The sequence below is a fragment of the Mirounga leonina genome, unplaced genomic scaffold (genome assembly GCF_011800145.1).
Source record: "Mirounga leonina isolate KUSES-001 unplaced genomic scaffold, KU_Mleo_1.0 Mir_129, whole genome shotgun sequence".
Classification (NCBI taxonomy): domain Eukaryota; kingdom Metazoa; phylum Chordata; class Mammalia; order Carnivora; family Phocidae; genus Mirounga; species Mirounga leonina.
In genome coordinates this window covers 20,977,321-21,005,137 of record NW_023270323.1, presented here as the reverse complement: position 1 = coordinate 21,005,137, position 27,817 = coordinate 20,977,321, and the positions used below count along the sequence as shown (strand labels likewise).

General features: G+C 39.6%; 1 protein-coding gene across 2 annotated transcripts; it reads right to left on the bottom strand.

Moving 5' to 3' along the window:
• Nucleotides 1-515: 515 nt before the first annotated feature.
• On the bottom strand, nucleotides 516-27,457 carry SDAD1 (SDA1 domain containing 1). Of its 2 annotated transcripts, none has more exons than XM_035004775.1 (22): nucleotides 27,210-27,457; nucleotides 25,141-25,245; nucleotides 24,583-24,681; nucleotides 21,447-21,557; nucleotides 19,919-19,990; nucleotides 19,735-19,835; nucleotides 18,270-18,327; nucleotides 17,565-17,639; nucleotides 16,338-16,439; nucleotides 15,718-15,787; nucleotides 14,843-14,946; nucleotides 12,832-12,889; nucleotides 11,677-11,735; nucleotides 10,626-10,702; nucleotides 10,363-10,460; nucleotides 10,184-10,260; nucleotides 9,074-9,194; nucleotides 7,325-7,419; nucleotides 6,987-7,177; nucleotides 6,793-6,877; nucleotides 5,776-5,937; nucleotides 516-1,362 (listed from the first exon to the last, which is right to left on the bottom strand). In XM_035004775.1, exons 1-22 carry the CDS (start codon nucleotides 27,297-27,299, stop codon nucleotides 1,315-1,317), a joined length of 2,058 nt encoding a protein of 685 aa, XP_034860666.1. In that variant the 5' UTR covers nucleotides 27,300-27,457; the 3' UTR covers nucleotides 516-1,314. The 2 variants fall into 2 exon arrangements, with proteins under 2 accessions (XP_034860666.1, XP_034860665.1); XM_035004774.1 differs by having other exon boundaries at nucleotides 9,068-9,194; nucleotides 27,210-27,299.
• Nucleotides 27,458-27,817: the final 360 nt, after the last annotated feature.

The window sequence follows — 27,817 nt, the reverse complement described above, 5'->3', positions numbered from 1 at the left end:
TTATTTACCTCTCTCGATCTCTCGAGACACCCAGTTCAAAAATACAAACCCCTCCCCCCAAAGAGAGAGAGAAAGAGAGAAGTTTCAGGTCTGAAATATCAAATTTGCATCAGACACTCTTCCTGTTAAACACTGAAGTTGCTGAAGTTGACTCAGAGCTCCTCTCACCAGGCCAGTGCAACCTAATCAGTAAACTTCAAGATCTTCACAACTAATCTCCAAGGCCCCAAAGTTTCAAATAAAACCAAAAGTGAACACAGAAAGTGAACAAGAGAAGTTTTAGAAGCTACTTCCTAATTCTGGGTGGGCAGAAAATTGCCTTTTACTCTAAAGTAACATAGAACACTTTTCTTATCTATCACAGTATGATCTAGGAAATCTGAGGCAAAGGCACCAAACTATTTCCAAATGCAATGACTTGCAAACAGAGGATGACCATGGCTCTGTGTCCCCTGAAATCTACTCAAACGTGCCTAGGGAAGGGAGACCAACACAGCACTCAACACACACAACAGTACCTATGTGACATTAGGAACCTTTTATTGAGACAAAGCAAACAGTGGCCTGAAAATACCACAGCATGAAGGCAGGCTGAGGAAACCAATCTGATTTCTTTTTCCTCTATGGCGGCCCAAACGACGAACTAATAAAGACACTCCAAGATTACTATTTATACTTAAGGCAATTTAAAAAGCGAGGTCTTAACCAAAAAGCCTGTACCTGGCATTCAAAAAAATACATTTTTTTGTATTTGGCTACGGAAAATCTGTACAGCAGGGACCTGTTTTCAGCAGGTAAGCCTATATACAAGTAAGAATCTCTTACTCTTGTAACATTGTCCTGTTTTAAGAGAAAATGTTTAACTCCCATGCCCTGCAGAGGTTTCTATGACCCCAGAGAAGCACAGACCTATCTCTATTAGAGAACTATTTACACTGCACTATAAATACACATACAACACACATCTGCCCCCTCCTATTTCCCAAATAGGCTGTGAATGCCTTCTGTGAGGGGTTATGGCTCATTCATTTTTATTATCTACAGTGACAATTAGCAGGCACCCAACATTTTTTTTTTTTTGCATGAATGCTAAATGAAAATGATTTTACAACACCACTACTGGTTACATTTCAAACATTCCCACCATTACCCATCTCCAAAACAAAAACACTAAATTGCTACCAAGTTTACTATGTTTTTCACAATATAGCGCTTCAGGACTTTTTAATGTAAATAAACATTTTTGATTAACTAATTTTCAAAATAATGATACAAATTTAGCATTCTTCTTGGAATGGAAAATTTGCTTGGAGATTACTTCATTCTTTTTCTCTTTTTCAAAAGTGCATCTCGTAGTGCTAGCTGGAACATAAGAAAAAATATTTAAACATGGCAACTCTTGGGTACCCCGTTATACTAATTTGGTTATATGGCAGTGTACCAGACTGGAATCACTAAATCAACAAATCATCCTGAGATAATTGTGTGTCTTCGGTGTGTGATGGATACTATTCTATGAATTCCCAAGCACCATTCTTTGATTCCTAGTAATTTTTTAAGAGCCCTAGCTTTTGAATTTTAACAATATAGATATGTGTTTTTATTTGTTTGCTTTGTTAAAGAATTTTTGGGGGTGGGATTGCCTGACTCTAAATGTTCAAATTTCTTGGATTTTATGATTTTTAAATTATTGACTCCTTGCCTTTATTCATATCTGGGTCTTGGTATGTCTTTGTAGATGGGCAGAATAGCTAAGGATAGACACTTAAGGTAGAAAAATTAACAAGTTCATTTTAACCTAATTTGTATGGCTGAGGATGTATTTCTCAGACTCATCTGTGCCTTATTTTCTCATCTGTAAAATATAAAATCACAGTACTGCTCGTATTGTTGTATACTGATTTAGTTAAAATAAAACGGAAAGCTCTAGAATAATCAAGGGACAGGGTAAGAACTGTATGTTAGATAATGATGTTATAACCCAAGGTTACATAAGTTTCATTCTGCTCATTAAACTTTGTAATAAAGCACAGACTACTCACTAGTCTCACACATATCTCAGTTCCCTTCTCCCTTCAACTGCTACCGTTTGAACATAAGGAACCTGTATATTCTCCTTCCTCTTCCTTTATACCTTTCTAAAGGCCTGACTTCAAGATCCTCCTCTCTCTGCCATAAGCTTCACCTTCCTTTTCTAGTCTCACCTTTTTACATATTCTTTTTTTAAAAGTTAAGATTTACTTGTTTATTTAACAGAGAGAGAGAGTGCACAAGCAGGGGGAATGGCAGGCAGAAGCAGAGGGAGAAGCAGGCTCCCCGAGGAGCAGGGAGCCCAATGCTGGGCTCTATCCCAGGGCCCTGGGATCATGACCTGAGCCGAAGGCAGATGCTTAACCGACTGAGCCACCCAGGTGCCCCACCTTCTTATATATCCTATGAGTATACTCTAAAAATGTACAGTAAGACCTCATGTATACTTTTAAGCCATGTAAGACCCTTTTATTCAGGACAATAAAATACCACTGAGAGGTAGAAGGGGTATAAAATGTGATGCTCCTTTTCCAGAGGGTGCTTCGGGTGTGTGAGATAATAGAAAATATATACTGGTCTCTAGCCCTGGTTCCTGGCACAGAGCTCCTAAAACTGGTAATTTCCTAAGTGATAAGGGCATCTCCTTTTAATATTTGTCTTTGACCCGGTCCCTGACACAGGGGTCCCAAAACCCTTGTAAATTCCTAAGTGATAAGAGCACTAGGAGCATCTTTTGTACTAATGAGGCAAGTAAGTGGGCTCCTGGAGAGGGGCTGATCCAAGAAAGACCTTGGAATTTTTGGCAGCCCTCACCCCCAACCCACACACTTTTCCAGAGAGGGGAAAGAGGCTGGAAATGGAATTAATAATTGATCATGCCTATGTGATGAAGCCTTCAAAAAACCTCCTTAGTGTGAGGTTCTGAGAGCTTGCAGGTTAGCAAACACATCTGCACCAGGAGGGTGATGAATCCCACTTCTGTCCACAGGGACAGAAGCTTCTGCATTCAGGACCCTCCCAGACCTTGCCCTATGTATCTTTTCATCTGGCTGTTCATCTATATCCTTTATTACATCCTTTAATAAACAGGTAACCTTAAGTAACCATTGCGCTGAGTCCCATAAGCAGCTGTAACGAATTAATCAAACCCAGGGAGAGGGTCACTGGTCAGAAACATAGGTTATCACCTGGGCTTGTGACTGGTTTCTGAAGTGTGTGTGTGTTTTGGGGGAGGAGGGCTGCGGAAGGTGGCAGATGCAGTCTCATGGGACTGAGCCCTTAACCTGTGAGATCTGACACTATCTCCAAGAAAACAATGTCAGAATTGAATTGTAGACACCCAGCCAGTATTACAGAAAATTGCTTGTGTAGGGACAAAACCTCCACACACTGGGTGACCGTAAATGTCAGAAGTGAAGTATAATGTGTGAGTAGCAAAAGAAACACACAAAAGGTAGACTGAAATGGGTTTTTCTATTTTAGGGTCACAGGTCAGTTTGAGGGATGCTCTGAAGTTGCACTGCCCAATCCAGTAGCTACTAGTTACATGTGGCTTTTGGATGTTTGAAAAATGGCTAGTCCAAACTGAGATGTGCCACAAGTGTAAAACACACACTGGATCTCAGTTAGTTCTAAAACAAGAAGGTACGGTATCGGGGCGCCTGGGTGGCTCAGTCGGTTAAGCGGCTGCCTTCGGCTCAGGTCATGATCCTAGGGTCCTGGGATCGAGCCCCACGTCCGGCTCCCTGCTCAGCGGAGAGCCTGCTTCCCCCTCTCCCTCTGCCTGCCACTCTGCCTACTTGCGCTCTCTCTGTCAAATAAATAAGTAAAATCTTAAAAAAAAAAAAAAAAAAAAAAAAGAAGGTATGGTATCTCTAATAACTTTTATATTGATTACATATTGAAATGATACTATTTTGGATATATTAGGTTAAATAAGATATATTACTAAAATGAATTTCACCTCTTTCTTTTACTTTTTTATTTTAAAATTATTTATGTGGTTTGTATTGAATTTCTATTGGGGAGTGCTGGTCTAGGGTGAAGAAGAGAATTAAGAGAAAATTAGGAATCTAGAGTCAAGTTTTATAATGGAGAGATCTTGAAGAAAATATAAGGCAAGGACACATAACTAGAAATTCTGATTAATTTCAGGTTCCAAATGGCAAGGAAACTGGAAAACAAGGAAAAGACATTCTTGAACCAACAGGTCCAATGTCCAATGAACTCAACTCTTACTTTTAAATAAAAAATTCTTTCATCTCATGACTCAAGAGGTGCTGGCCAGGAACAAAGCAAGGCTTCCAAATCACGCCAAAAAAATCTCGCTAAAACAACAGAGGAAGTAGGGAGTGGGGGAACATCCAAGGTCACAAAATGTAGCAACGTCACAAAAACTTCATAATGAAGGAAGGAACAAACCATGGTGCAACTCAGTGGTTACTATTCTTTAACCGTACAATCTTATAAAGCTCTGCTGAAGGATAAGCTAATAGATGAATCAATTCAACTGTGAATTTAAGTTGAATTGGCAAAATTCAGATATTTATTTATTAACATTTATTTACTTAGGGAGAGTGAGAGCAGGAGGAAGGGGCAGAGGGAAGAGAGAGAATCCCAAGTAGACTCCCTGCTGAGCGCATGGAGCTTGATCTCACGACCCTGAGATCCAGAGTCAGATGCCTAACTGAAAGCCATCTGGCATCCCAAAATTCAGATATTTAAAATCCGAAATGGCACCTTTCTTTTCACCTCAATTTTAACAACCTCTATTCAAAATGCTGTCACTTTATTATTTATATAATGTTGTTGGACATAGCTTAGAACCAGAAAAATGAAATAAGCAGATAGGTAGGTTTTATTTTTTTATTTTTTAAATATTTATGTATTTGAGAGAGAGAGAGCAAGCGAGCGAGCACAAGCAGGGGGAGCAGCAGAGGGAGAGGGACAAGCAGACTCTACTGAGCAGGGAGCCCGAAACGGGGCTCGATACTAGGACCCCAGGATCATGACCTGGGCCAAAGGCAGATACTTATCCGACTGAGCCACCAAGGCGCCCCAGGTAGGTTTTAAATGGCACTTAATTCAGTTAATGCTGCCTTGGTGCCCCCATAGATGGAACACTGCCCTAGAAATCTGGCCATTAACATTCCGGCCTGGCAGATTTATCTTGGCTAGCAATTTAGGAACACTGGTTTACTCTTGACTTGATTTCCTGGTGATCCTTCAGAATACATTTAGAAATACTCTGGTACATTCCCCGTAGAGAAAGATATGAAAACATGAATTTGTTTTATTATAATAAATTACTAAAATAAGCAAGCCTACTGAGCAGCACCAGACTACACAGCAAAGGCTATAAACAGATAAAATGAAATCCTCAAAACCTGTAAACATAAAAGCTTTGCAAAAGGGCACATAAGGAAGGATCAAAATATTGTCTTTCACAGATGGCAATGTCGAGCAATGTTCGTATAGGGATGACCTTACAGACCATCTAGCTTACACTCCTTTCGTTATAGAGGAAGAAAATGGACTCCCCTTTGGTCACACAGGTGAATCTCAACCAAGTCAGGTGTAGGATTTACATGTCCTGACCACTTTCTACCTCTCCATGCTCTCCAATACTCCCCATTAATCCTAAGACACTCATAACACAAGGTCCTAAAGGCACAACTGTCTCAAGAGTAAAGAAGTCTTAAAATGACAACAGTATTCGAACCAATCAAGTTTCATTGAACTCACCTGCTTTTCTCGGAAGGAACGCTTGTTTTTTGCCCGGACATTATGGCTATATCGCATCATCATAAAGTTCTTCTGTTTTTTCTTCTCTTTATTTGTGGAACTGGAAAATGGGTTCATTTTGGTTTTCTTCCTCACAAATTCTTTTCGGTCTGTCTTTCCAGCCTAGCACACACACAAAAACACTTCAAGAGTTATCTAATCCACATACGTGTCTCCTCTATGCCAGGCTCTATTCCATCCTCTACTGGATGTCAAGGACAAAAAGATGGATGGAACTCAGTCCTTGCTCCCCAGGAACTCACTCCAGGGGAGAAATGACCATGATATATTGTAATGGAGCAAGGGAAGCTCAGTGGAGGAAGAGTGTAATTCAGCCAGTCAGATCAGAGGAGCTTCCTAGAAAGGGAGATGGATGAGCTGTTTTTGCAGGATGAAGGCACTCATGGTGGGAGAAAGGAGGGGAAGGGTAGAGCATTTCAGGAAGTACAGATAGAATATGAGAAGGTAGAGAAGAAAGAACATGGATTTTTAAACTTATCTAAACAGGTTTCAGTACAAATGGAATGCACAGGGTATTGTGGAACCAGTATGGGATGATGCCTAAAACAAATAAAGGTGTAGAAAATAAAGCTGAAAGGTAGGCAGTTGGGAATGCTGGAAATGTGCAATCACATGCAGCCCACAGCACCTGCCAGAGGCTATTCTTTAATGAGTGTAAACATTTCCCTGCTTTCCTAAGAGCTCGGATAAATGCACTGAGCCTCCCAGATACGAGAACAGGTGCTAGTGCCTTTGTGTGTTCCCCATCTTGTTTTGGATGTTGGTTACATGGCTATCTAGTTGTTAAAACTCATCTAACAGAACACCTAATATCTGTGCATTTTATTCTATGGTAATTATACCTTTATTTAAAACATCAAAATAAAAGACTGCCATTCTATGGCTATTCATTTTATTTCATTTTTCATCTTATTTGCTTTCTGTTTGAAGAACCAGGGAATGATATGCTTCACTTACCATTGCTGTTGCTAGTCTTGTCTCCTTGTCAGACTTTGGCTTCTTATGAAGGCGTTCAATGTCCCGAAGAGAAAGTAACTCACCCCTGGGGTAAAGAACAAATATAATATGAAACCAGGGTGGAGGTCCTTTCCCTAATACTTTCATCACCACGTGAGCTGACTGAAGAAGCTCCGGTATGTGTGTTGTTTTACCTGGGCTCCTCATCACTATCGATTTCAATATATTTCCTCTTTTGGGCTTTCCCTGGGGCAGCGTCGAGTTCTTTCCTCATTTGGGCCATGCGGATTTTCTGGAAGTCTTCCTGAGTTAAAACTCGGCTCGTGCTAATGGCTGCAGCTTTGGCTTTCCGCTCCTCCATGGGCATGCTGTTGAGCTTCTTGGACTTGGAAGTACACAACAGAGGTTTGAAGAGCTACTAGCTCAAGTGAAAGTTAACACTATTAGTCCCCCCCCCCACAAGGCCCAGCATGAATTAGGTCTTAATAAACATCAGAGTGATGCACCTATACAAGGAAATTTCAGGACTTACTATTTCTTGCTGTTCTTCATCAGAAGAGTGGTGCACATCAACCCACTCACCATCGGCATCTGCCTCCTCACTGAGACTGGTACTTTCCCACCCATCTGTGTGAAAAACAAGACACTGTTAGTGCTGTCACTTTGTGTACTCATGTTAAGTTGAAATAAATCAAGCAAAAGTAAGGTAAAAGTGAACAGAGCTCTACGGACTAATACTTGAGCAATATTTATTGTTAAATAAACCACATCAATGGGAAATACACACGACCATGTATCTACCATGAGCTAAACCTTATAATCACTTTCTTTAACTCTCACGACTCAACAGAAGAGGAAGAGACCCTGTAAGTTAAGATACCTATCCCAAGCCACATTGCTAGAAAATGTGGCCTACGGTGAAATCATAAAAATCATGTCTGATTCTAGAGCCCATGTTCTTTCCACCAAACCATGTCCATCAAAACAGCACCTGGACATTATCTTGGCCACACAGCGAGGGTCTGACAACTTGTGTAAGCATATTTATACATGTTTTTAGAAACTAGTTAGAAACAGTCATTCAGAGAACTGAAGTCGAAGATTCTGGATGTGAAAGAACCTTGCAGATACCTTAATGAAGAGGCATTAGCTCTTAACGGAGTCACCACAATAAGCTTTCAAAATCAGACATACTTGCAATTTTTCAGTTCCCCATAAGAATGTGTTTCAGCTTTTTGGTATGGCATAAACACAACCACTCTTACCGAGGCCTCAACTCTATCTCTAGTCTGGTATCTTGCTATGTTCCACCCTGTATCCTACATTGTAATAGTTTCTTAAATCCTTCAGGGCTTTGCTCATAGTTTGCCTGGAAAATCTCCACTTCTATCATTCCTCACTTATTATTCAAGATACAGCTCATGGGTCAACATCTCTCTGAGGTCTTTTTTTTTTTTTTTTTTAAAGATTGATTTATTTATTTGAGAGAGAGAGTGCGAGCACTCGAGCAGGTGGAGGGACAGAGAGGGAAACAAGGAGACTCCCCACTGATTGGGGAGCCTGAGATCATGACCTGAGCTAAAACCAAGAGTCAGATGCTTAACTCATTAAGACACCCAGGTGCCTCCCTTTGAGGCCTTTTTTGAACCTCTGAGGTAGACCTGACTTCTCTCCTGCCCTTAGGCCCCATTCCAATCATAGATCTTGGTAACACTTTATTGCTGAGCTATTTATAAAAGATCTTCAAGGACAGGCACCATACCATTCATCTTTACATTGACAGTGGCTAGCTCACAGGTAATGCTTTAAAAAGTTTTGCTGATATGATGAATTAATTAATATGAAGAGATAGGACTCTAGCAATCAAGGTAATAAAGGCTAACCATGGAAATCAGAATGGAGTTTTCTCAAGCATTCTTCAATAATGTTCAACAAGTGTTCTCCTTCAACAAGGAGTATCCTGGAAGATTGCTCAGGACTAATCTTCATCATTTTTTCTCGACAATGAACAAAAAACTATTATTTTTTCCCAAGTGGCCAGCATGCTCTTGATAAGGGGCAGCTGTCCTGAGGACATGACATCTACACTACACTGCAAGTTCCCTAAGAGCAGGAACCATGCCCATTTTGATCCTCAATGTCTGTAACAATGCTTGGCACATAGTCCTTGCTCAATAAATACCTGTCCAATGAATGTTCAATCAGCATAAAGATTTCAAGGTCAATACAGTATAGGAGTGATTTTATCTTGAAAAATGGTGAAATGAAAATGAACCTTCACCGTTTTCAGCATCCTCTTCTTTTTCAACTTCTAGAACTTCTGCTCCTGGAATGTAATCTTTAGCATCTAATTCTCCATATTCTTGCACTCTTGCTTCTATGGAGGCCTCTGTAGGCTTACCCTAAAGGAAAGAACACTGTTTCGTTTTGTTTTAAAGATTTACTTATTTGAGAGGGAGAGTGAGAGCGCGTGTGCGCTCGTGCAAGTGGGGGGGAGAGGCAGAGGGAGAGAATCTCAAACAGACTCCCTGCTGAGCATGGAGCCCCACACAGGGCTCGAGCTCATGACCCTGAGATCACGACCTGAGCCAAAATAAAGAGTTGGACGCTTAACCAACTGAGCCACCCAGGCGCCTCCCCCAACCCCCAACACTGTTTTTAGTAAGGTTCTTAGACTGCATTATTCATGAAAAGGAGGAGGTCTTGAGGCACCTGGGTAGCTCAGTCAGTTAAGCATCCCACTCTTGATCTCAGCTCAGTATTGATCTTAGGGTTGTGAGTTCAAGCCTCATATGTGAGTTTAAGCCTCAAAAAAAAAAGGATTCTCTAAGAGTATGAATGTAGAAGAGAGAATCATGAACAATAGAAGTAATCAAAGGACAAAAACAATCCACTTATGCCTTGGGTCAAAGTAAATCCCTCAGCCAGAATTCTGCCTATTTTTTTGCTCTCCTCTGATCTGGATCAGGAAACTGGTAGTTAATAGAGAACTGTTCCAATTCTCAAGTCTTGCGATCATCACCTCTTTCTGTTACATACACAACATTTCTCTTCCTTCCCAATTCCAAAGAGGTGCTATCTGGCTGGGGAACAGCCCGTTCGATACTGGCATCAGTTACTGACTGATCTCTGGAATTCCAATCTGTTAACGATGTCAAAAGTTTTCAGGATAAAACAGCCTGACAGGTCTGTAAGACTCAGTCAGCATCAAAGAGCATGTGCCAACTACAAAATAGTTAAGGCAATGGTATTCAATTCAACTGTATTCTGAGAATAAAATTGCCAATACTCATAGTGGAAGCTTCATAAACACCAAAACTCATACTGTAGGAAGTTATTCTCACCTTCTGAGACTGTAACCTTTGGATCAACATATGCATGTTTCACCTACCCGGAATTTCTTCTGCAACATCTTAGGATTCAGTGTTCGGAAGAGCTGAATCAAAGTTCTAGCAGACATCATCACATCTGTAAAATAATATCTTTAATTAGGAACTCCAGAGCAAAGAGTCTATTGAGAAAAGAGTCACTTGATATTCTTTGATCTACAGAGAATAACATGCATCTTACTCTTATCTCTGTGTGTTTTATACTGAGCCAGGTCTTGGAGAAGTTCTTCAGTCATGGCTAGAGGACATCGAGCTGTTATCTCTTTTATAGCATTGATTCTAGAAAAGGAAAATGAATTTAAAAAGCCCAAACAGCAATCTCAGATGGTTCAATCCAGGGAGGTTTCCTAAAAAGACTAAATAAAAAGGTATATAAATTGGGGACTTCCAGGGTCAATAGTCCTTTAAAAACATATCCACTGCCTCCAGGTATGTTCTACATACCCTACTGTCATGACCTCCCCAGAGTTCTTGTCGGTGACAAAATTGTTGGCCACAGTCATGAGCACTGATTGAATGATCTGAATTGGGAATAAAAGAAAAGAGATGAGTGCCGATAAAATGCCTCTACCTACTCGAACATGCGAGGATGAAGGGACAATAGACTATTCACAGTAAAACAGCCTTGCATCTTCAACATGGGAGTTGGAAGGAATCAAGACTGAGCAAGACAGATAAAAATACTTTGGGTTTCAGTCTTCCTGGCTATCCTTAGATTAAATTTTGCTCTCTTTTAGTATTATTTTTCAATATGGATTTAAAAAATTGCTTTGACTCAGGACCATCCAATGATTTTATTCTATTTTATTTATTTTTAAATAGGCTCTACACCCAGCATGGAGCCCAACACAGGGCTTGAACTCACGACCCTGAGATCAAGACCTGAGCTGAGATCAAGAGTTGGACGTTTAATCAACTGAGCCATCCAGGTGCCCCTCCAATGCTATTTTAATCAAATAAAGGAATTAGCGTTGAAAAATAATCACTATAAAAATTTACTGATTATTTTTTTAATTTACTGATATTCTTGTCTTCTCTGACAAAAGATTTAGCAATTAAAGTCAGAATTCTCAACAACTTATCTAAAACAAACTTTACTTTTCTACGGTAAATTTTTTTTTTTTTTCCTCCAGTTTCTATAAACGTGTGTGTCTTTCTCCTTAAGAGTTAGTGTCTCGGGGCGCCTGGGTGGCTCAGTCGTTAAGCGTCTGCCTTCGGCTCAGGGTCCTGGGATCAAGCCCCACATCGGGCTCCCTGCTCAGCAGGGAGCCTGCTTCTCCTTCTCCCTCTGTCTACCACTCTGCCTACTTGTGCTCTCTGTCAAATAAATAAAATCTTTAAAAAAATAAAAATTAAAAAAAAAGAGTTAGTGTCTCTTCTTCTCATTTTGAAGAAAAGGGGGGAAGAGGGCAGTCATCCCTGTGGGGAAAGCTACCATGATATATTTAATAGTGGCACTGCTATGCAGACAGAGGTAAGGTTTAAGAGTTCTCACCTCTGGGGGTACTAAGTGATGAGATGCTTGGGCAGCAAACAGAAGGATCTTTGTTACTTCTAAAAATGTAAGAGATCAGAAAGATCATAGTCAGCTTACTGTTCTGTCTCTTAGGACTATAGCAAACATGGCAAGCACGTTCTCACCTTACATGCTACCGCTGCTTATTCCAGCTGGAACACCCAACCCCCAGATCCCTGCCTGGCTCACTCCCTCACTTCCCTCAGGTCCCTGCTCAGCTGACGCCTTTTCCAAATGTCTTTCCTGATATAACCTAAACTGGAACCTGCCCCAGCCCTCTTTGTTCTTTATTCTTCCTTTTTCCTCAAAATACTTATCTTCACCTGGACACTGTATACACAGCACTCTCTGGATCTCCCTCCAGAATGTAAGCTCTATGAAGGTGAGGACATTCTTTATGTTCTCTGTGGAATTCTTAGCGACTAACTCAGTGTCCAGCCCAGAAATCACTAAGTAAGTGAGTAACTACAAACAAACATATACACATGCTCTCCCTTCAAAGGGGCAGTGTATATTAGGAACAAGACCTCTGGCAGAAGAAAGAAGTGAGGTGAATCCTAATTTGCCATTTATTTGCCGAGTGACCGAGTGGTCTTTTTATTTCTACACCTCCCAGGACTGAAGTGAAGATCTGATGAGATGATGTAGTAAAGCATTTAGCAGCACAGCGCTTGGCTCATGTTAGATGTTCAACAAATGCTGGCTTCCTTCCTATCTTGGTTCAAGTTCAAAGGCAAAAGCAACAATCTCTTCTTTCCTGCTCTTATGTTGTTTTTAACTAAGAATACACACGAAGACAATGATAACAGTAAGATAAAATTCTGATATCTATTACAGTTACAGTAGGTCAGACTTCATTTTTAGAACTTTCTACCTGTTTACAGTATTACAAAAAGACTTGCTTTGAGAATCCAGTCTTTTTTCTTCCAAAAATAACTATTTCTTAAAGTTGATAAGCAGAACATTTAACCCATGGCAGACTGGGGGAAAGAAAACATAAGGGTTTCTCTCCCCTTTTCTGAAACAGAACACACTTTACTCCTAACACTTGCCTTTAATAATTCCAGAACAAAAGGCATGGGTGGTTATTCTAACCCAAAGTCACCGAAGGAACATGGCAAGTCGGAAGCTTACCTCTTTGGTGGGGCTGCAGAAACCTTTGCACAAATGGATAGAAGTTAAAGAGAAAAAGCTGTGGAAAGAAGAATGCAGAGACTTTAATATTTATGTAACTGAAGCTATAGAGTTTTATTTCTCCCTAACACAATTTTATCACAAGCTCACCTAACTAGGGATCATCTTTTACTTTTGTTTTTTCTCAACAAGCATTCATGATTCAGTGTGCTATATTACCCAAGGAAAGGGAGGCTATACTGCTGCCATCCTCATTATGTCAAGGAAGAAGAATGTACATGCAGAATAAACCAGGGGGAAAAAGAGGCAACCAAAATGTAACATTCTTCTACTTTTAAAATCGGTGTGGCTGCAAAACTTTTTTAAGTCTTCAAAGATAAACAGGATTATAGGAAGGAATAGCAATGATATTAAGGCTCCAAAGCAAGGGATAAAATAGTAACTCAAACCTGAATAACATCTGGTATAATTTAATCACCAAAACCCCCACAGTTCTCATTTTATTACTGGATACCAGTCCAATCACACTGGAGGAAGCTCTGTATTAGTTCGATATTACTCTGAGCACTCTAGAGTCTACCTAAATAAAAGTGACAGGGTCTAGTTATTAAAGCAACTGTATTTTTTTTTTAATTGTAGTTGACATACAGTATTATATTAGTTTCAGGTGTCCAGCATAGTGACTTGACATTACTATACATTACAAAATGTTCACCAAAGCAGCTGTAATCTTTAACTACACAAGGAGAGAAGCTTTGGAAATGGATTGGTCTTTCTCAAAGTTCACCGTGTCAGAATAAATTAATTTTTTCTATTTAGCCACAAAGCAAAACCAGGACCAGGACCAGACAAGTAATACGGAAGATTTAGGTTCAGTACAAAGATGGATGCTCAACTGTAGTCAGTTGTGAAACTCTAGTATCATTTCTATCAAACCATGCTTAAATTACACATCACTTCTGCTTTCCTATCAAGCTCAAATTTGGGCCTGACATGAAATTTCTGTGCAAATGTAACATAAATTCATCTGGTAATCCTGCTGTAGGACTACAGCCCGTGGAGAAAAGGCATTTTATTCATTAAGATGTTAAGTTTTTCTTAGAAAAAGGGAACAAGTGCTTTCATTATTCACATGTACTTTCATTTTTAACAGAATATTTGTTGACACTGCTAGATTATCAGTAAACAAGACTATTTTACTTTTTTCTTTAAATAAACTTTTTGAAGGGGGCACCTGGCTGGCTCAGTTGGAAAAGTGTGGAACCCTTGATCTCAGGGTCACGAGTTCAAGCCCCGTGCTGGGTGTGATTACATAAAAATAAGTAAATAAATAAAACTTTAAAAAATAAACTTTTTGAAGAAAGCAACACATTCAATGATGTACAGAACAGCAAGTCTCAAGAGCGAAATGATAGGGAACAACCTCAACGCCATTGCTTCATGGCCTAACTTTTTGGAAATCTCATTTTCTACAACGGCAGTTAGTCTATTTAGTATGTGTTAAGTTTCCATATGTACGCACTTTACAGATATACATGTATATAAAATACCACCAAGGAGCTCCTACAATTTAATTCAATATGAAATAAATGACCAGAGAATTCAGGTTTGCAAACATTGACAATCTCCTACCAGGGTGGTCTGGAAGCCAGGAAAGCTATAAAGGGATAAACAAACTGCAAAATGTAGTTACAGTCAATAAAAATACACAGGTTATGTTGACTCAGAAAAACGTATATGTAAAACAAAGTAGAAAAACAGAACACAAAATAGTCTGTCCACAAACTCAATATATGTATAATTTAACATCCATACTTACTGATAAGAAAACAAAGTGATAAAAATTGCTGTTTTGGGAGTGAAAGATTTTATTCTTCTATAAATTGTATGGGTTTAAATGGGTTTTGAGGGATAAAATTAAGCCACTGTTCTACCTTAGTGGCTTTCCTTTTACCAAGAATAATTCTATTTCTAATATTCACCGAAATGAGAAACATAATGTAATTCAAACCTCGTGAATTCCCACCAATCTGGAGATGAGGTTCATGAGCATCATTTTCACCTCAAACCTCTCTGTAGAGCTCTCTAGCTGCTTTAGTAGTTTTTCTGCAAAATCTGAAAAGAGAAGATCAGAGAAGTACACTGTGAGTCCATGGTCTGTACACCACTATCTAACAGGTGTAGAGAAAGGCAGTTGTTAGATCAGTGACTGTGGTAGAGCTGTACCTGAAATCTCTGCTGGTTAAGGATCCCCAAGATTTTTATTTATTTTTTTAAAGATTTTATTTATTTATTTATGAGAGAGAGGGAGAATGGTGTGGGGGGGGGGGGGGGGAGAGATGGAGAAGCTGAGCAGAGAGCCCAAAGTGGGACTCGATTCCAGGACCCTGGGATCATGACCTGAGCCGAAGGCAGACGCTTAACCAACTGAGCCACCCAGGCACCCCGGATCCCCAATATTTTTATGACTGACTGTTTGATAGAAGCTCCACTTAACAGTTCTTGGAACCTTGCTTTCCAAAGTATGGTCCACAGACCACCAGCAGCTGGTCCACCTGGTAGCTTGTTAGAAATACAGAATCTCGGGCCCCACCCTACACCTACTAAATCAGAATCTGCACCGACAAAAGATTATCAATTTTTCATTTAGTCAAGCACAATGTCCTACCACTACTGTTTGTTAATGACATAAAGTAAAGAACTCTTCCACATTTTTCTTATTTTGCTGTGGACTGGGAATTACAACTTTAGAACATAATTCCCCAGGCTACAACCAACTAGTAACAACAATTACTGATTGTCTATTAAGTGCCAGGGATCTTACATTCCCTGGTAACAGGCAGAGGTAAGGCCAAAAAGGAACCTGGGAAGTTATAATTATAATACCTTGGGGATCATGAATCAAATGAATAGCTGAAAAGTTAAAGACCTCTGGTTTTTTCTTCTTTTTTTGTTTCTGAAATAAAACGAGAGGAAAATCATTTACATTACACCACACTATTGTGGGAGAGAAACCTACAACAAATTTGTTTCAAAAGCCTTTCTTTCAACTAGAACTAAAGATGGTTTTTGTCTTTTTACATTAAACCTCGGGAATGTTCCAGCAAATAGCACCTGTGAGACTTCAAAGAATTTAGAAATATAAACATTAAAAGACACAGAAGGGCCAAATTAATGAGTTTTCAGACTAACCATTACAAAATATAAAATGTATTTCACTGGTACACTCTTCTGAGAAGATAAATCTAGCAAAAATACCCTAGTACGAGCCATCTTGATCAGAACAAGTGAAAAGTGAGTTTAATCAAATTTAATCAAGTCACAGATTTTGCTAGAGCTGAAAACATTTTGTCATCTAAAAAACCAGTACTTAAAAATTCATCACACATTTCTAAGTTTCCCAAAAAATGCCAATTCTTTATTTCAAATACTTAAATGCGTTTCCTAAAAACCCCATATTCTATAGTCTAATGATTTCTACCTCATTTGCCAGGTACAAGTCTCACCTTGAGCACTTTCATAGCCTTTTCCAACCTTTTCTTGTGTTTGGAGCTTTTCTTCCCTGTGGCATATTGCACTAGAAGGTCTCTTGCTGTTGGTCCTTCATCCTGAAGAAGAAACTACTTTGTAAACAAGGAAAATCTGCATAGAAGCAAATAGTAAGGCTTTCAAAGTCTTCTTTGCATTTGTACTCTGCAACTGCTATCAAAAAGGAGCATGACTTAAAATTCAATAAAAAATATTTGCCTATGTGTACAAACAGGTACATACCTGGAGCACTGATTTTTGTTTTTATATTTTGCTTTTAATTTTTATCAAAATATAAAATACAACGTTGTTTTTATTTGAAAAAAGAAACTGGAAACACTATCACTAGGAAAATGCTTAAGCCATAATACATTCACATTCTGAAATATGTGGAGGTTAAAAGAATGAGGTAGATCTGTATGTACTAAATGCATTGGTATATCCATATATACAACACAAAGAAAGCAGGTTGCAAAATAATATACATATCATTTATATACATTTCAAAGATCTAATATACGCATAACATATACACATCCACACATAAACACATGGGAAAGCAAATGGTTATCTGTGAAGATGGAACAGGGAAGTAGAAATAAGACAGGATCAAGAACTTTTATCTATAGTACCTGTAATTTTTTATAAGAATATATTATTCACACATTATTTAATAACAAATGAATTAAAAGATCTTATTACATATTCTCATATTCTTGTTACCACAATGCTAATATGAGAAAGGTATTTTTTCTTAGAATTTCTTTTTGATTTTACTAAAAAGTATTTTTTAATAAAGAAAATTTCATGACATCATAAATCTTCATTTAGCCTTTTTAAAAGAGGTCACAATATTATTCCTCTCCTTCCCTAAACACTCTATGATATTGACATCATCTCAAAAAATATACTGGAGGCAATTTTCACTCTAAGTTTATATAATGAGTTCAAGGCATAGCTTTAGAACTAAGAAGAAGGCTAAATGAATTTAAGTTTTATTAGTTCTTTAAAACCAATCTTCGTGAACCTAAGTGACAAATTCTAAATAGAATAAAATCTCAGCATGCAGAACACAATAAAGGATAAAGATAACATGTGTCTTTCTAACTTGAGCAGTCATGCATTTTACAATCTGTACTGAGAGCAATAAAGAAATCTGACAGACTACTGTAAAGTTCAGAAGCATCTATGGTTGAACGTATAACCTCAGATTCTGAGTCGCTGTCCTGTTTCTCCTCTTCATCTTTCCCAAGGAAAAATGTCAAAGCAGCAACTAATATCTAAAGACCAATCAGAACAAGTCAATTACTCACTCCAGCTTATAACAAAGAATAAATACTTTTGTTTACGCATTATTCATGCACAGAACTAGGATCTGAAGGAACAAGATCAGACTGATGGGATTTGGGTCCATTTTTCTCAATTAAAACATAATGTTGTTACACCATTGTTTGTCCTAAAAGTATACATAATTTTAAAAAATTATCTTTAGATTAAAGCAGCCAGGTTCTACATAGTTATCTTTTAAGCAGACTACCAGGAATTTCTATATCCCCGCCTCTGTCCCAGAAAGTGACATTTTTGTCTTTGACTTTCTAACAGAAAGTCAAACATGTTCTTAAATTTCTTTCAGCTGTGCTTGGGCCCAATAAAAGAAGAGTCAAGAATTACAGGGGAAAACAAACACTAAGGCTATCATTTGTAAATGATAAGGCTATCATTTACTACAAAGCATTTAAAAAACTCGTAACTTTGTTTGCCTCCTCTAAAGCACAGATGAACCAGGGAAGCAGCCTAAACAGAGAGAGAGCACTACTAAACATGCACTGCATGCCCATACAGTACCTCTTCCTCACATGCCCATCTCCTTGGTACTCACAGTGCCTTCACACAGCCCTACAGACACTCACCTTGGTGACCTTAGAGAAACATGCAGTTGTGATCACATTGACAGTTTTGGCATCATTCCTGGAGTAAGACAAATGAGTGTTTTCAAAGTAAATTTTCATTCTCTTGCATTTTATAGCATTGACAATGGCACAAAATAAACAATATATATTTCTGACATGTTAGACTCCACAGTTTAAAAAGTTGTGGGTTGCAATAAATAATCATGGGTTGCCAAACAAACAAAAAAAATCATGGATTGCTAAATTGTCAACCCCAGTGAACATTTAATTAAACTTTAGCCCAGTCTTATGTCAGAAAATTATGCAGCCATTTAATATGGATTTTTTTGAAGAATTTTTAATGACACAGGAACATACTCAAGAGAAACAAAATGAATAAAAACTTAATAGTACTGCAAAATTCCAACCATATTTAAAAATTCATGTTAAAGGGGGCATCTGGGTGGCTCAGTTGGCTAAGTAGCCAGCTCTTATTTCAGCTCAGGTCATGATCTCAGGGTCCTGGGATCTAGCCCCGAGTGGGGCTTCGCACTAAGCGGGAGTCTGCTTGAGGATTTCTCTCCCTCTCCCTCTGCCCCTCCCCCTGCTGTGTGTGCACACGCTCTCTCTCTCTCTCTCTAAAAAATGAATAAATCTTTTTTTTTTTAAGATTTTATTCATTTATTTGACAGAGAGAGACACAGTGAGAGAGGGAACACAAGCAGGGGGAATGGGAGAGGGAGAAGCAGGCTTCCCGTGGAGGAGGGAGCCCGATGCGGGGCTCGATCCCAGGACCCTGGGATCATGACCTGAGCCAAAGGCAGACACTTAACGACTGAGCCACCTAGGCACCCCCCAAAATGAATAAATCTTAAAAAAATTCACGTTAAAGAAAAAAACAGGAGAAAATATCATAAACTATTAACAGTGGATCACCTCTGCGTGGTGAAACTATCAAAAAAATTTTAAACAACCTTTCTAGCTCCTAGTTTTTTGTTGCAATGAATATTACTTTTATAGCGAAAAAAGACATGAATTGGGAACAATGTACCAACAAACCAAAGTTTACAGAGCCTGATACTTTATATACATGGGATAAACTGACTTGGAAATCCTCAGAGTGACAGAGCAGGAAGAGCACAGATTTCAGAGTCTGACATCTGGGTTTGAATTTCAGCTCTGCCCTTGACTAGCTACTAAGCTTACACTCTATGAACTTTAGTTTTGTTACCTATAAAATGGGGATAATTCCAGATAAGCTGCATTATGTTGTTTTAAAGGTTGAAAGAAATAATATGAGGTGTAGGTGGCTCAAGAAATGGTTGCCAATGTTATTAGTTATTTGGATTGCTATTTCTAAAAATTTCCAACTTAATCTATGACAGCGGTATATTTAAGAGCTCAAGATCAAGAAAAATATTTGTGTATGTACTCTGTAGTAATTATAAATGAATGAGAGTCTCCTTCTCAAGAGACAAATACATACCAGATGTTTCTTCTGTAGAGTTCAATCATCACATCCAAAGATATCTTGGCTGCAGTTGCATTGCTGTCTCTTAACATGGTGTACATGAAATTCTGCAACACCTTAAGAAAAAGAGAAGAAAGAAGACTTAATATAATACACTGCTGGTACATAATGCAAACATGAGAAACAAAAGGGTACTTACTATATTCACTTTATTGTTCTTGTGTTTTGCATTTATATTCTTGATATCAGTGACAATATGTGTGTATAAAGTCTAAGGAAAGGAAACAAAAACATATATTAACTAACATTTCTAACTTTGCTCAGTTTGGAGAAAAGTACAAATGCATGGGAGAGTTTAATTTTATGTACTTTTCATTGTATAAGACACCATAAACAAAACAAAAAGCAGCAGCTAAAATGCAAAAGGAAAGTTGTCCTAAAAAGGTTAAACAAGGAGTTACCATATAACCCAACAATTCCAAGAAAAATGAGAACATATTTCCACATAAATATTCACAGCAGCATTATCCGTAATAGCCAAAAAGTGCCCTAACTGTCCATTGATGAAAAGACAAACAAAATGTGGTATACCCATACAACGGAATATTACTTGGCAACAAAAAGGAATGAAGTATTGAGACATTCAACAACATAGATGAACTATGAAAGCAGTATGCTAAGTAAAAGAAGCCAGACACAAATACTACGCGTGTTGGGTGATTCCATTTATATGAAATACCCGGCACAGGCAAATCTAGAGAGACCAAAAGTAGATTGGTGGTTACCTAGGCCTGAGAGAGATGGGGAAATGGGGAGTGAATGTTAATGGGAATGGGGTTTCTTTTTGAGGGGGATAAAAATGCTCCAAAATTGTTTGTAGTGATGGTTGCAAACTCTATGCATATACTAAAAACCACTGAACTGTACACTTTCAAAAGATGAATTGTATGTGAATTATATCACAATAAAGTTATTTTTAAAAAGGAAAATTGCTCCATTTACTTGGCCCCTAACTACCACTGGTGCCCAAAATATACTCCCATAGACAACTTTTATCTCACAATTAGACCAAGAAGTACAATTGCTAAAATCAAATGGTGGCAGTCTCTTAACACTCAGAAAAAAAAATTTTTAAGTTAATAAATGTAAACTTAAATTTTTCTTTCTTCAATTTCTTTCACAAACCTTCAGCTCTGGTCTTACTTATACAAGCAAATACAAAGTCACAGGGAAATATTAGTAACAAAAAAAGTGTTTTGGGAGATAGAGTGGGGGCTGTTATAGCTAGGAGTGTCCAGTCCATGCTCTGATTTAGCTCGTCAGTATAGTACAGTTGAAAAAGGCATGGGTTCTGGAGCCATACTGCCTGCCTGGGTTTATATTCCTGCCTCGCCACTAACATGGCCCATGATTCTGGGCATCTTACTCTACCCTCTTTGTGCCTCAGCCTTTTCATTTGTAAAATAATAGTAATAATAAACCCAATCTCATTTTGTGAGTAAACAAATAAATATGTCAGAAGCTCTAAATGGTACCTGGCAAAAAGTAAGCACTCAATAAATGTTATCTATTAGCACCATATTGTATGCACACAAACATTGATTTTTTTCCTATTAAAATTCTTAACCGTATCCAATAACGCGAAGTACCAAGAATTCAATCTACAAGTTTAACATCACTGCAAGAAAAATGAAATATAAGGGGGGGAAAGCAATTTTGCTCTTTACCTTTCGCAGAAGCTTATCATGGCAACGCAGAAGTTCAAAGAAGAGTTCTAGCAAACTTGATGGGTTGATGAGATTCTTATTTCTCAGCAAGATCAAACCTTTGCAAAATGTCTAAGGAAGGAAGAAAACATACTATATAATAATGATGAAATTAAGATGAGAAAAGGGAGAATGTACACGCCAAAAGAGCATGCTGTCTTCTACTAATTAGGCACTATTCTGGGCATTAGAACAGAACAGTCAGTCTCTGCCCTCATGGACCTACCACTGGGAGTGGGGCAGGAGAGCGGGATAGAGGAGCAAGGAAGCACATAAACAGGTGTATCTCAATGATATGTGTCATGAAGAAAGTAAAACAGGATAATATAAGTGATACACAGTGACTGAGGGAGGGCTACTTTACACATGGAGTTGAAGGAATGTCAAGATATAACAAACCCGGGCCCCTGGGTGGCTTAGTCAGTTAGGCATCTGCCTTCGGCTCAAGTGATGATCTCAGGGTCCTGGGATCGAGCCCCGAATCAACTGAATCAAGCTCCCTGCTCAGTGGGGAGTCTGCTTTTCCCTCTCCCTCTGACCCTCCTCCCTACTTGTGCCCCGCTGCCCCCCCCCAACCCGGTCTCAAAAAAAAAAAAAAGATAGACAAACCCCTAGTGATCAGTGAATGAACAAAGATAAGAAAGGTGGGGTAACAAGAACAGAATAAACTGGGGGCGCCTGGGTGGCTCAGTTGGTTAAGCGACTGCCTTCGGCTCAGGTCATGATCCTGGAGTCCCGGGATCGAGTCCCGCATCGGGCTCCCTGCTCGGCGGGGAGTCTGCTTCTCCCTCTGACCCTCCCCCCCTCATGTACTCGCTCTCTCTCATTCTCTCTCTCTCAAATAAATAAAAAATCTTAAAAAAAACAAAAACAAAAACAGAATAAACTGGAATCATCAATCTGAATTTGTGACCTTACAAGGTATTCCTTGGAAGTACTGTTAGTACCAAGAATCAGCCAACAGCACTCGTAGCACTCCTGCTTACAGCAACTTTCATGAGTAGCCTTATCGCCCAAGGTTTGGCTTCTACTACCGTCCTCCATTAATGGAACAAGTAATCCTTGGAGAATAGTTGATTCCAAGTCTTGGGGCAGGAAAAGCAGTAAAAAAGGTTTTGGAATTATTTCTGCCAGAATATAAGGATGCTTTCAAAAATATCAGGGGCTTTGCCGAAAGGACTGAAAAGCTCTCACTGGCTAGGTAATAACAATTTGAACAAAAAATGATAAATAATGCTTAAAAAAAGAAATGAATACAAAGGACATAAAAAGCCGGACGTGTCTGGGCGGCTCAGCCATTAAGAGTCTGCCTGGAGTCTAGTTCAGTCACACAGAAGCCCTGGAGCACAAACTGCAATACGAAGTTGGACCTACACCGAGGGAAGAGGCTGGGCTTTTGTACCTCTGGTTTAGTCAGGTACCACCTGTAGGCTGAGAGGGCAACCTCCCACGTGCTAGGGCTGTCATTTAGCTGGAGACAAGGCACTGGAAAAAGGATAGCTGGGGGCCAATAACAGCCAACATTCACCACAGGTGAGGGAAATGGCAGCACGAAGCTGGTAAAGGGGCTCTCAGCCAGGACCGAATATCAACCACTAAAGTGACAATATTTAAATGCTCAAACTGGCCAGTTAATGAATAAATTTATTAAATTAAGCATTACAGGAGTGTTCCTATCAATTCTGGTTTGGCACTGCCCAATTTGAACTGAATTTTACTCAAACTCTTAAAATTTAAAAATAAAGGAATAAATAAAGCATTGTAAAAGCTGTAAATTATAATTAGGGTTCTTAATGCATAAGAGATTTGAATGACTAGGGATGCCTGGGTGGCTCAGTCAGTTAAGCGTCTGCCTTCAGCTCAGGTCATGATCCCAGGGTCCTGGGATAGAGTCCCCCATCAGGATCCTTGCTCGGCAAGGAGTCTGCTTCTCCCTCTGCCTCTGCTGCTCCCCCTGCTTGTGCTCTCTCTCTCTGACAAATTTTAAAAAAATCTTAAAAAAAAAAAGAGAGATTTGAAAGACTAGAAGAAATCATGTATTTAGAAGAGCATCCTGGCAGGGTTAGCATGCTGGAAGAACAGAAAGATCAGAGAGAGAGGGGGGTGTAGAAGAAAAGGAGATGAGGTCAAAAATACTGGTGGGGGCACCTGGCTGGCTTAGTCGGTAGAGCATGCAACTCTTTTTCCTATTTTTTTTAATGATGTTAGTCACAGTTAGTACAGTACATCATTAGTTTTTGATGTAGTGTTCCATGATTCATTATTTGTGCATAACACCCAGTGCTCCATGCAGAACGTGCCCTCTTTAATACCCATCACCAGGCTAACCCATCCTCCCACTCCTCCCCTCTAGAACCCTCAGTTTGTTTTTCAGAGTCCATAGTCTCTCATGGTTCGTCTCCCCCTCCAATTTCCCCCCCTTCATTCTTCCCCTCCTGCTATCTTCTTCTTCTTTTTTTTTTTTAACATATAATGTATTATTTGCTTCAGAGGTACAGATCTGTGATTCAACAGTCTTGCACATTTCACAGGAGCATGCAACTCTTGATCTCAGGGTTTTGAGTTTGGATCCCACATTGGGTGTAAAGGTTACTTAAAAATAAAATCTTAAAAAAAAAACAACCGGGGCGCCTGGGTGGCTCAGCCGTTAAGCGTCTGCCTTCAGCTCAGGTCATAATCCCAGGGTCCTGGGATCGAGCCCCACATCGGGCTCTCTGCTCGGCGAGAAGCCTGTTTCTCCCTCTCCCACTCCCCCTGCTTGTGTTCCCTCTCTCGCTGTCTCTCTCTGTGTCAAATAAATAAATAAATAATCTTTAAAAAAACAAAAACAAAAAAACCAACCGTTCCCCCCGCAAAAAACCCAAAACATTGGAAAGCAGATCACGTAGGGACTTACAGGCCATGTAAGTATTGTAGAGTTTTACTCTAAGTATAAATGAGAAGCCACAGAAAGATTTTAAGGAACAGGTGACACATTCTGATTGACACATTCTGATTTACATTTTAAGAAGACGTTTAGCTGAGGCTGTTCTCATTTAAACACATATTATTTGCACACATAAACACAGCACAGTATCAATCCAAATACTGGACCTACCATTCGAAGATCTGGATCCAAGACAGTGTGATTGTAGGAGAGAAGATCTTTCAGCTCTTGAGGAAAATTACTTAAATGTTCTGGATAGCAGTGACCAATCTGTAACAAAGCAAAGGTTCTTCTGAAGTTTCTCTTTCTCTCCTATAATTCATATGCACATATTTATGATGCTCTGCAAAAGGAGAGTAAAAGGCTGTTTCATAGAAGTAGATGGTTTCAAATCATTTCTTTTTATTCTACATGCTATTTTTCTGACCTCTTTCATATATCTTCTAACCTTAGTGAAATATGTGTGACATGAGTTAGAATCTGCTCTTATGAATTTGATAAAAAACCAAACAGCCTGAAAGTTTTCCTTGGGTGGTTCTGCGCAACACTCCAGCAAAATCTTCTAATTCAGCTTAGGGAGAAAATAAAATTTGCAAAAAAGGAAGCTTAAAAAAATTTTTTTAAATTAAGTTTCCATTCTTGAATGGAATAAGGTTGGATACTACTAGAAAAATATTCTGCAAACTGTATAAAACAACTGGTCTTTGTTTTACTCAGAAATCATCTTACCTGTGCCATAAACATCACCAGCTCTGCCAGTTCTTTGCTAGGTTTGTTTGGTTGTAATTTGAAAATCTCCACATTGGATTTGTAGTGATTATACTGCTGTAGAAACTGTAGGAAAATAAAATTTAAGTTGTCACCTTCTATTATATGACTTTCTCAGTAAAGAATGAGAAATTACTTAGTAGACATCTCTGATAGTGGCACGGACAAAAAGATATGGTAAAAGTGTGGAGAAATATCTTTTCCTTACCTGCATTCTTCAAAATAAGTTTTGAAAAATGTGAGCACATCATAGGTAATCTAAAGACCCTTTCCTTTATCATTAGAAACATAGGTGATGTGGTGTAAAGCACATTAAAGCAAGCGTCAAAAACTCAGATTCAATATATAGAGCAGTCATAGCAGCAGAAAAATATAGGTCAGAAAAAGGAAATTATGTCGCAACTATGTAAAACTCTCCAGTCAAAATTCCCCTCTTCCTTTAAACAATGATTAAGATTTTATCCTGGGGTTCTAGATAGGATGTGTCAACAGCCAAAAGCAATACACAGAAATAATGATAATAGCTTCCACTTACTCAGCACTTGCTGTATGCCAAAGTCATTATGTACATTATCTCATTTAATTATATTTAATTCTAACAACTACCCAACAGTCTAATGTTGGAACTCACCAGGCCTCAGTTCCATGCCCTACATCTACTCTCCAGTCCTAGACCACAACTTTAAATTGTGTGTGTATGAGAGAGACACTATGAGAATGAGTATTTTTTTTTAAAGATTTATTTATTTTTAGAAAGAGCGCGTGCATCCGTGCGCGCGATCATGAGTGGGGGTGAGGGGCAGAAGGAAAGAATCCTCAGGCAGACTCCCTGCTGAGAGGGGAGCCCATGACTGGGCTCCATCCCAGGACCCCGAGGTCATGACCTGAGCCAAAATCAAGTCAGTTGCTTAACTGAGCCACCCAGGCACCCTAAGAATGAGTATTTCTTTGCATTAGCAGCCCTAACGGGGCCAGTTCACTCTAAATTCATTATCTCCAATTGCCTGACATGTGTTTAGATACCTAAAAGACATCTTAAACCTAGCATGATCAAAAAAACATAACTTTTGATTTCCCCCAACAAAACTCTTAGGCCTCCAGCTTTCTCCAAGACCAGGAGTCAAGAAAAAGACCTACAGCCCCTACATGCTTCAGATAAGTTGCTGCTCTTTTGACTCCACACCACCATTGACAGGAGTGAGGAGGGGGCCCCAGAACTCCGTGTGCTCCTGGCAATATCCTTATCTCACTTCTTTCCCCCTCCTATCCATGGCCCAGCCATCACTATCTGCCTTGAGATCCTAAGAACTGGTATCATTACGCCCCTTATGTTCATCAGTCACGACAAATGTCCAGGACTCCCAGGTCATCCCTCCTTCCCCTTCTCTAAGCCCCAGACCAGCGGAATTAAGAACTCTTGGGCGGGGCCAGGCCATAGTATTTTTTAAAGTACCCTAGCCATTCCGATACTCTGGAACAATGTCTCTCTCCTGACACACTGCTGCCCCGTTTTCTTCCGCTCAGGAAGTGTCCTCTTTCTTCCTCGGCGCTACTTCCAGAAAACTGGCATCTCTCCAGATTGGTACCCTTTCCTGCTCCTTAACTGTCCCCACTGCCAGCTTTGAATCTTATGTCTGGAGGTCCATTTCCGGCTCTCGGAAACAGACGTCGATGGAAGGCATTTTAACATACGACTCAAGTGTTACCGACTTATTCAACTTAGGGGTTTCTGAAAGCAAAAGGCTGAAAAATCTGCATGGAAGTTGGAGGCTGGGGGGGCATTTGTCCCTCCACCTCTATGAGGTCGGAAGATAAACGTTTAGAAAATCCAAACAGGCAGCAAATTTCCATGAGGCGGGGAACGAAACCAGAGGCATGTCCCTTCCTCAACCTCGTCTCTCCTCCCGAGGGTTCCCTGAACCTAACCGGAGAACCTGGGGCGAGCTAGGACCCCAGTTCCATTCCACACCTTCCCCTATGTCTCAACCAGTCGCGCCCCGGCCTCTAGCGGCGCTACGCCTCACTCCCACCTCCTCGACGTAGGCTGGCGGATCCCGCTTGATCAGATTCTGTAACTGCGGCAGGTTGCTGGGCAGCTTGTTATTGTTTCTGTTAGACATGCTGGCTGCTGACTGGCTCCGCAGGGAACAGTTTTAAGAAACCCCACACCGCCGACAACCACCAACCGTGTCGGCTAGGTGTGGGAATCGTGCTTCCGAGAATGACCGGAAACAGCACATGGGACTCTCGGCAGGCGGCGCCATCTTGGCTCTTAAAAAAAAAAAAAAAAAATCAGCGAGACTACGGGAGCCTCGGAGTGTCAAGTTTACTCCCACTACCGAAATGCCGGTAGTGGTTTACGCGAGGTTTTGATTTTTTTTCCCCAGCACACTTTAGTTTATATCGTCATTCTGACACTCCTGTGAAACAGGTAGATAAGGATTAATCGTTTTTTAAATCCCACAGCCTAAGGCCAGAAGCTTTTTCCTTTGGGAGTGGATAGCACTATCCTATTTTAGAATGGGGGGAAAAAGCGATGAGGTGCGTGTTACTCTTTGCTGTAACTTTAAATACCGTTTTTGTTTTGTTTTTGGTTGTTTCAACCCACGGTAACCCACCCAAGGGAAAGGGGTGTGGC